The sequence below is a fragment of the Nelusetta ayraudi genome, unplaced genomic scaffold (genome assembly GCF_046127955.1).
Source record: "Nelusetta ayraudi isolate G7.1 ecotype Tasmania unplaced genomic scaffold, CSIRO-AGI_Nayr_v1 ptg000168l, whole genome shotgun sequence".
NCBI classification, from domain to species: domain Eukaryota; kingdom Metazoa; phylum Chordata; class Actinopteri; order Tetraodontiformes; family Monacanthidae; genus Nelusetta; species Nelusetta ayraudi.
This window is the reverse complement of record NW_027466218.1, coordinates 892,396-902,500: the sequence shown is the minus strand read 5'-3', so window position 1 is coordinate 902,500 and position 10,105 is coordinate 892,396. Positions and strand designations below refer to the sequence as shown.

The window sequence follows — 10,105 nt, the reverse complement described above, 5'->3', positions numbered from 1 at the left end:
TCACCGAGCCACTTCCTGCCGCCAGCGGGCCTGCGCCGGGGTGAGCCGAGCTACGGGTACGGAAAATGCCATCTGTTTAACCCCCCTGCACTCGGGCGGCAGGGCCCAAACCGTGTGTGTGTGTGTGTGTGTGTGTGTGTGTGTGTGTGTGCGTGTGTGTGTGTGGACCACCACAGAGTGCTTTACAGGAGTCTCATCTTCACAGGCAAGAAGCTTGTTTGCATCAGCGAGGCAGACCAACACACACCTCTGCAGCTTGGTGAGCCGGCCACAGTCCCCCCGGAGGGGGCGCATTTCAGGCATCGGACCCTCATTACTAATTTCGAGACGCCTGGCGAGCGGCGAAGAGAGGGAGCTCGGCGAGAGCGCTCTGAACCGACTGAGTGGGTGAATCGAGCCGACGCCTTTTTCTTAAGTGGGATTTTCAATGAAGACACACGAGAGTCAGTCAACCAAATGCGATGTTAAGTTTTAGTGAACACACACATGCAGTGTGACACTTTTGGACATGAAGGTAGGAAGTGGAGGGAGCGGTGCAGCTTGGAGGAATGAGCTGGTGACGGAGCTGCCCGGAACCCGAACACACCTGAGCTGGAAGCTGTCAAAGTGGTGCAAGTTTATATTAGATATGTTAATATGAAACCGACTGTGCATTTTGATGGGAAAAGAAGCATCCAGGATTCCAGGATCCAGGAAGTTGTAATGCCATTGGCCAATAGGAACGCTGCTCCAAGACCGCTGCTCGGTTTCTCATGCGGCTCATCGCTCATGTCCGCTGAACGTTCACTTTATTCTGTTGATCCGTTTCCATTATTTGTGTTGTTTTGAAAACGTGCATTACGCTGTAACAAGGCCAACAAAAAAAAAAAGAACAGTGCTGAAACTGATCTCAGACCACCTTGGACTTCTTGGTTGTGATAACTTATTCAACACGCGCAGCGCAAGACAAATTTGACCTTCCTATAATTTTGCCCGTCTCCATAATTCATTAGACTATTTCAGATTTAGATCTTCTCTACAGCGCTGCAGAGCCCTTCCAACTCCCGCACAGACGGAGACCGGCGACCCCATGGTGCTGTGTGCAGACTGCAGTCGGACACGTCTCACAAGCCTCACACGGCCGACTGCGGCGGGTGACGGGCCGCCCACGCTGCTCTGACAAAGTTCGACTTTTGCACTGCGGTGGTGTTTCTTGCCTGTTTAAGGTTACGGGGCTTTCATTTCCTCGCTGTCACTTATCAAGTCAGGACGTGCCAGCGAATCTCAACACCGGAGAGGACGACTCCAAGCCCCCACCGCCCCCCCCAAAAAAGTGCACGTGAAGTCGAACATCGGCAGCGGAAATGAAAGTGGGCATGAATTGGTTGGTCTGCCGTTTGGCTCATTTCATGCGTGTTCTTGTCACGTAGCTGGCGGAGGCTAAATGAATTAACACTTCATCGTCAGCCCGCTCTCCCACCGCAGACTGTTAGAGGGAGAGAGAGACGGAGAGAGAGAGGGAGAGAGAGACGGAGAGAGAGAGGGAGAGAGAGAGGGAGAGAGGAAGGTCGAGAGATGGTGCTGGATGAATAAGAGGGGACCAAGGATGGAAGAAACCAGCAGTGGGAACTGAGAGGATACCAGAATTCACAGTGCACAGTAGTCCTTCATTTCTCTCCTTCAGATTGCACCGTGGCCACATTGTTATCATTTATGTCTGTGAAATCTGAAGTCAACACTACAAGGGCAACAAAGTCAGCCAGTGAGTGGAAAGACTGAGACGAAATAGTCACATTTTGTTGAAATGTTTACCAAGATTAAAGAGCAGAAAGGGCAGGAAGAATGTCGCATGGTTCACGTTACCGCCATTTTAAGATCTTCACCATCGGAGCAGCTGAGTGAAACCCGATCAAACTCTCAAAAGGCCGCACATTTAGCCCTCTGTTTACAGCCTCCTGCTGTTGCAGAAAAAGAGAGTTTGTTGAGTCGGTGTCAGATTTCCAGAATTTAAGCACACACTTTCTAAAAAAAAAAAAAAAAAGGCACTGTAAACTTCAAACCTTTTTCAAATTCAATTTTCAAGGGTTACAAAACTGGTGGGTTCATAATTATTTTCATAATATGGGACCTTTGACAAATACAAATTATGAGATAACTCGCATCGTAGCAGGAAGGACAAATGACGTTTCCGTTTGTTTTATAACAACGTGTGTTCAGCACCTGGTTGTCCGTCACTGTGGCTCCGCTGCTTGTTTGCCGGCTAGTGAAGCAGCAGTGGTGTATCAACTAGTAAAGGATTCCCTTTGACTCGCTATTATATGCTCCAAAAACCCAAATGTTCTTTTTACATTGAAATGCAATATGTAAAACTCCACACTGACCCTGAAGCAAACTGCCTCTCTGCCTGTCGCACCTGTGACAGGCAGAGACCTGAGCAGGGAGAGACGTGAACATGCACGAACCCGGCCGCCACAGAGCCGGTCCTGATTGCGATTGGTCTTAAGAAGCAAAAGCTGCCGCCTCCCTCGCATGTTGTTTGCCGCGGCAACAAAACGAGACATATCTCCTCGTACTTGGAGCAGCATCTGGAAGACATCACTTCTGCTCTAACTAGGTCATGCCCAGCCTGTCTCATTACATTAGTGCCGCTCTCTGATGGGAGAGGTATTCCACTCCTACACATTTGTCCTTTGAACTGACTGGATTCGCACCGCTCCCTCTCTTCTCTATCCCCCCCCCCCACTCACCCAGGCTCCCTCATCTCCCTCCTCTCCTTCTCAGAGCCTGCGCTCCGATCAAAATCTCCTCAGCCGGTCAAACCGCCCAGCTCGTCAGCAATTACCGTCGCTGGAGACGGCGGCGGAGGTGTGTGTGTGTGTGTACGTGTGCGCGAACGTGGGCGTGCAAAAAAGGGCTTATCTGCTTTAACATGCAGAAAAGATGTCAAGTCTGTGATTACGCTCCGTGATAACAGGTAGTCGGCGTGCGTGTCTGATTGTGTTTTACCTCATCAGTCTGTTCACTGGGAGAAACTCAGACTTTATATCTGGTAAAGAGCGCGCAAGCTGTGTCCTGCTCACGCTTCAAGATGGTGGTGAAAGTCAAGCAAAAAAAAAAAAAAAGTACACTTCAATCAGTCAGTGAACTTTTATTATTGACCACTAGAACTTTTTTTTTTTTTTTTTTTTTTTTAAATCTCAGCTTTAGATTTGCACTCTCTCCTCTCTTCTCATCTCTTTATCTTCATCTCTCTCTGTCTCTCTCTTTGGTTCAAGTTCACCGTAAGAATTTCTACCAGGCTCCAGACTCATCTTCCTAATCTCGACCTCAAGTATTCAAGTTTTTTTCCTGCTTAAACCTCAAATAGTCAAATGCTTCTGTGCTGTTCTGTTTTCCTCCCTCGTCTGCATCCTGTAACCGCGCAAAGACGAAAGCAACTCCTTGCAGACAAGAAGATAATGACGCACATCATATCATATCTACATGCTCCAAACCAATGGATTTCAGCTAACAGGTCATTTCAATTGGATACAAAGTCTTAGGGATGACTGTTTTGCTATATGGCCGGTTAGAGTCTTACTATCTGTAGTGAACAAAAAATGGTTGGATGCATTCAAAGTCAAGTTTAAGAGAGGATTTATGAAACGAATGGCAGTAAAAAAGAACACAGATAAAATATCATGTAATAAGATCATATAAATGGCATATAAAAATATTTACAGTTGGTAAGTCGTGGTATTTTAACTACAGAGTGATTCCAGATTGTTCAGATTTTGAAGGAACATCACGTCCAGTCTTGTTCTGAGTCTTTTAGCCCAGCGGGTTTGTTAACGTGCGACATCATCGGCCGAGCTGCCCAGCGGTGGGAGTGTCTGTCAGCGCAGCTCTGACTTAAATGAATGTCAGCCTCTTCACCCTGGTTTTCATCATCTTTTCTTCGGGTCAGAGTGGAATGTTTCACTTTGACGGATGGTTGACAGAGACATAAACCCCCGCGCGCGCGCACACACATCAAGAGAGGGTGTGTGTGTGTGTGTGTGTGTGGTGGGGGGGATGGGGGGGGGGGTTTGAAAAGAGGAAGATAAAAAGATGAGTGGCCGAGTAAAAGGAAAGAGGGGGAAATAATGGCAGAACACGCTGCCCAGCAGTTCAGGCGTCATGTCATGGCCCTCTGGCAGACCAAACCTGCTGCAGCGATGCCATCTAGTGGACGGTTAGAAGCTCTCGACTTGACGCTGCCGCTGCTGGAATGAACAAGGTGTTTCCAGTCTGTCTTCACAGCAGAGCAGAAGGGATAATGCACGCAAAAAGTGAAACAACACACATGCATTAAAAACTGAAAGGGCTTCCTGCTAATTAGCACCAGCAAAGAGGTGTTAGGAAGCAGGGCCAATGGGGTTGATCCACCAAATAGGTGAGTCACACTGCAGCTCAGGCCAAAAAACACTGATCAAACCCTCGGGGTGCCGTTCGGCGTTAATGAGACGCTTTGTTTATTCGCTCCGTTGGGCGACGAAGAAGTACAGCGTTTATCGTGAGACAAATATGATGAGCTGAAAGGAGAGCGGCAGCTCAGACAAGCTCTTTAAAAGTGTGTTGTTTTGATGAGAAGATGACAGAGTTGAACAGGTGTGATCACGTCGTTACCCCGAGGGTGAAAAAAATTGTTTTTTTTTGCTGGATGGAGGTGAAACAGAATACAGTCGAGGGGAACTAAGGCACAGTGATGTGATTTGCAGCACTAATAATGTGCGCCTGTGTTTGCATGCGAGACTCGACTGTCTGTGCATTTGAGAGTGCATACTTAACAGCATTTATTCGCAGCGTGTTTGACACCTCTGAGACAGAGAAGGTGCTGGAGGACGAGGTGTGTGTGTGTGTGTGTGTGTGTGGGGGGGGGGTTAGGAAAGAAAACAAACACAGGGGGCGCTAATAAGAGGAATGTAGGGAGGGGGATGCGGCGTTGTTGACGTCGCTTCCCTGTTCCCTCTTGAGCGCTAACTGCAGACACCTGAACACTGTTTCGGAGCGCAGCGGTTTTGTGACAGTGAATAATAAGGTGTTGGGTGCAGCGGCGGAGCTGCGGAGACGGATCGGAATGACGCAAATCAAAGTATTTCCACATAACGGCACGTGTTGCTGTAAAGACTCACGGCAGAAAGGGAAGCACTTCATCTCCTGAAGTACAATGTAATTTTTTGAAGCTCAAGCCAACAAACGATAACATAGAGCGATGGTGCCCAATGAACGCGATATCAACTGAACTGTGTATGAACCCAGCATAAACACACACGCACGTATGTAGAAATATATAAATATATATATACACACACACAAACACACAGGATCAGATATAAGCTCACACATACAGAAATAGTCCCGGTGGCACAGACATGGGAGTAAAATGGCGAATGTGAGTGTTTGTGACACGGCGCCTGAGGCACTGTGGGAAGCGGATGAGCTCTCTCTGACAGGTGTTGCCTCCGCACCCCCCGCCCCCCTCCCCTCACCCACACACCACCTCCCCCAATCTCCTCACCCCAACATCAGCACCGGGCCTTCCTGTGGCGAGGGGAAACACGGGAGAATATACCTCCTGTATATGTCTTCATTTTTTTTTTTAGGATTGTGTCACAGCGGTGTGTGTGTGTGTGTGTGCCTCGTGTTATTTCTCTTGGGAAATGAGGAAGCTTCCAACCGCTCGCTGTGGAGCGTTTAGGGTGGAATCACGGATGAGTCAGGGTGGAGGATTTCCTTTTCCTTTTTTCACTAAGCCTCCCGCTGTGCTGTTGCTGGGGGATCTGAGATTGATGGGAATGCAACAAGGAGACAGGAGGCCACCTGCTGAGTTGAGCGATTTCATTGTGTCAGGGCTCTTGAATTTGAGATCCCCAGGTATTTTACATACCGCTCCGGCTTTCCGGGAGATTCAAAACAATACCTGCGTGTGAGCGTGGAAATGTACGCCGAGCGCACTTTCTCGAAGTGAATCGCTGCGAGTGAATTCTGCCAGTATTCAAGTCTTTGGGGGACTTGTTAAATACGTGTCACACTCTGACAGCGGGGAAGTCAAGCTGGGAACAAGTTGAGCAGAAACACAGAACGCAGTCAGACAGGCATGAGAGAGAAAAAAGGTGACAAGAAGGTGGTAAAGGAGGGATCGGGCGCTGTCGAGCAACTTCATTGCAATTACAAGCAAAAGCAGGAAGATCTCTCCATGCTTTTCATCTGCAGATTATCAACTGAAACATTACACCCACGTAGCAACAATGTGCTCAAGTCTTCCAAATAATCACCGGATCAATACCTCTGCTCTGTATGCCTCAACTGCTCCTGCTGACTCAAACACACATTTACCAGGGTGCTTGCATTTGTCTCGCAAGATAAAGCAAAGGGGAAGGAAAGCTGTGAGTTATGAGTGCCAGCTGCTTTAATTGTGTCCGAAAGACGTAAAAGGTGTGAAAAAATAAAAAAAATAATGGAGCAGATTAAGACTAATCCATATAACCCTTGGTAAGAATAGAAACAGAGGGGGAGAGAGAGAGAGAGAGAGAGAGAAGACTGTCCTTGAAATGCATGCTATTATTTTCTTCCCTGACAGAAGCTGATTGGACTCTGGTGTCTGGCGAGAGGGGAAAAAAAACCCCACAAGGATACAAAAAGTCCATTGCAAACACAATACAGTGAAAAACGAAGAGTAGCGTCTCGGCAAGAGACGCTGTATTAGAACATACCGCTGTGGAAAAGGGCCGAGCTAACGTTCTAAACAGGAAATCAACATGTTTCCGGAGATATGACTTTGTTATTTAGTCAGACAGATGGTGCAATATGTAATGTGGTTTATAGTTACAGTGCAAATTGTTTATGAGCACAGAGTCTTCAGTGTTCAGAATGTGCGAACCTATTTTGTGCTATACAAACTGCAGCAGCAGGACTATGACGGGATATCTGGTTCTTGGCAGCCAGAAGGCGGAAAGTCGACTCAGCCCCCATTAAAAAAAAAAAAAGGTGACAGAAATGTGCGTCAGACCGGAGCTGCAGTTCAAAGTCTAAACGATAGAGGGCACTGTTGACTAACAAAATATGCTTCAGGCAGGAGAGGCAAGCGCCGGTGCACGTAATGCTGCACAGACTGTATTAAAGACTGTTTTTTAACAAAAAGGGAGACCTCTGAGAACCTAACTAAGTTTTGAAAACATGTTTAAGATTAAAAAGATGAAAGAAGTACAATTTTGACAATTTCGACAAATTTGAACAACCACCGCTGACACACACAAGCGTAACTCACCAGCATCTCGGCCTTTTCCTTGTCTGTGTCGGCCCTGTGTCTCTCACTATAGAAGGCAGCTGTACCGTCATCCAGCACTGTAGTAGGCACTGACTCGCTCTCCTTTTGGGCCAGTGTGGCCAGGTGCTCCTGCAACAGGGCCTGTTGGCGCTCAAAGCTGAAATAAGAAAAGGTCAAACCTGTTTAGCCTTTCAGTTGCTGCAAAGATGTTTGATCCAACATGAAAATGTTTCACAAAATTAAAAAAAAGAAAAAAAAAAGAACTGTAGCGATTTCCAATAATACTCTGTATATAACACTAAGCAACAGCACCACCACTTAAGAGGGTCCAAGAATTGCTGGAGGCTTTGGAACGTATATGAGCATTTCAGCAGCATAGCAACATTCCTGACACGTTATCATATTACACAGCATGTAAAACTGACAGTGTTGACAGGTCACTCAGCATGGGAATGTCCTTTACAAACATTTAACCTCTGCTATGCGTTTTAATGCATGTCGTTTTGCGGGTGGATGCCTCGGCTGTCAACAGAAAAGGCTCATCTTCATTGTTGAGAACTTGTGGAAATGTGTTATGATGCTGTAGAATTCTCGACACAAATTGCTCTCACTATTAATTTAAAGTGAGCTCTAATGGAGGCAACAAGATACAAAACACATTACCAATGTTCCTTCAAATGTTTATCAAGTGTAAGCGAAGGGAAAGGTACCTTTTTCTAATTTCTTCCCGCATTTCTGGACCCGATGGTCCTGTTGGCTTTGAACCTGAAATCAGTGGGAAATGAACATCAACACTGTTTGTTTATACAACAAGGAAGTTTACATAAAAACAAATCCTCTCATGAAACGCCTGAACCTGGTCCTTTATTTTAGGGTAAAGATTTTGGCCTTAAGAGAAAAAAAAATGTAATTTTGTAGGTTTTTCATTTCAAGAACAATCTGAAAAAGCTAGCATTGGATATTATTTACATAAAATAACATGATCTTGTGACACAGTGACTATCAAAGAAGGGACTTCACTGATTTAAGATATTTGGAAGATGTATTTGACTGGCTCTTACTTGATGGTGGCTTTTGAATGTCTGATGGAGGTGGCTTGGAGTTTTTAGGTCCAACAGGTTCTCTCATCCGCCTCAGCACGTCTCCTGAGAGCTGGATGACAATGAGAGGATGGGGGGGGGGGGGAACATTGTTGACATGAGAAGACACACACATGCACATAAACAGTTAAGCCCCTCGTTATTAATACAGGGCAGTTGTGCGTTCAGAAAGCATGCGATTAAGAGAAGATCATGCAGCCTGTCTAAGTACCCTGAGCTGAGCACTTGGTCTACCTGACCTCTCTGAATAAACATGACCTGAAAAACATAACATATAGCGGCTACTCAGGAAGGGGGCGTTTGGCAACCACAGTTAACAGATGCACATAATGAAATTAAAATAAGATGAACCCAAACACCCTTACTGATAAAAACAATATAATGACATAATTGCATCAGGACATTGTGCAGATTCAGGGTCACAACTACCTAATATTGTGTTGTTATAGCAGAATCAGGATATAAGCTGCTCCACTTGTGTCCAGGGTTAAACATAAAGACTTGAAAATGAATGACACCTTTTAACGTTGATATTATAATATAGACACATTGCTTTGTATATCACATAAAATAAGGGCTTCTGTGTTATTTTAACCAGTGATCTAAACTAATAACAATTTAAAAATGTATAGGTGAATGTACTATATTACAATTCAACTGAATTCTAAGAATTAAAAAAGGAATTTAAACAAAATTTTATGCATAGTTCTATTTATATGTATAGTTTCCATTTCATGTGATCTGGTGTGACGGACTTTAAATGTTTTCCTGGTTCTTGTTTTTTCTGCAAATGTTTAGTTTTGTTTGCTTCTTCTAAGCAAACTTCGGTCAGACGTTATCAGGACTGTGAAAGTGAATCTGTTGTGCGTCAATAATTAACTAATGGTTCCCGAAAGAAACCACAGAATCCGGCCTGGGTCTCAGCGGTGGAGCTGGCCGGGCTCGAACACCCAACACAACAGCCAGATGCAACTGGACGCCGCTGGACGTGTGGGGTTGCCGTCACAACGTAGCTCGGCAAAATGTGCAGTAATTGTACAAACAGCCGGGCAAATTTTGCACGTAATTATTTTTACGAATGAATGCCCATTTAGGGTCCACGGGAAACCTCCAGTAAAAACGAAACAGTGTGGAGGAGGGTCATGTGAGGATACGGGTACCTTCCATCCAACCCTCAACCCTCCCCTGAAGCTAATTAGCTTCACTCGTTAGCTTCACGTCCCGTAACATGCCTCGGAACGGTGATACGACGCGTTAACATTGTACCTTCACCCCTTCAATTACTGTGACCTTCTCGTCTTCGTCCAGAGAGAACGACACCCCCCTGTTGGCGCTGCCGCTTCCGCCCATCTTGAACCCAGCCTTCTTGCTCCCAGCAACTGTAAATCACATCTGAAGTCCCGGCTGTCCCGTCAGGACAAGGCGAGACAGGAATGACAGCTGCCGCCACAGCGTTTGGCTTCGGCGGCCGGCGTTTTTAAAACGCTTCGGCAGAGGTCATTGTGGCGCCGCAGTATCCTCAACGCTCATTCGTCGGGAGAAATAATTTAGGCCAACCCCTCGTGGGCTTGTAGCTTTATTGTTAGCAATGGTTCATGGGAGTTGTAGTTCACGTGGCGAGCCCGTAAAAAGATAGCAAACGCAATAAAAAAAAAATGTTGCAACCATTAATGTATTTTATGAACTGTAAGACAGATCTATAATATTTACAAAATATAACAATAATAATAATAATAAT

The 10,105-nt window shown here is 45.8% G+C and overlaps 1 protein-coding gene across 2 annotated transcripts in view; it reads right to left on the bottom strand.

The window, feature by feature from the left end:
* The window catches only part of chchd6b (coiled-coil-helix-coiled-coil-helix domain containing 6b), a 41,986-nt gene extending 32,124 nt beyond the window's left edge, over positions 1 to 9,862 (bottom strand). Inside the window, exons 1-4 of one of the 2 annotated variants that reach the window (XM_076014248.1) lie at positions 9,634 to 9,862; positions 8,329 to 8,419; positions 7,978 to 8,032; positions 7,268 to 7,424 (exon numbers count right to left, since the gene is read on the bottom strand). In XM_076014248.1, coding sequence (XP_075870363.1) covers positions 7,268 to 7,424; positions 7,978 to 8,032; positions 8,329 to 8,419; positions 9,634 to 9,717 — 387 coding nt within the window. In that variant the 5' untranslated portion in view covers positions 9,718 to 9,862. The remainder of the gene's footprint in view (positions 1 to 7,267; positions 7,425 to 7,977; positions 8,033 to 8,328; positions 8,420 to 9,633) is intronic. The other variant, XM_076014249.1, reaches the window with a different exon arrangement.
* Between the last annotated feature and the right edge of the window lie 243 nt (positions 9,863 to 10,105).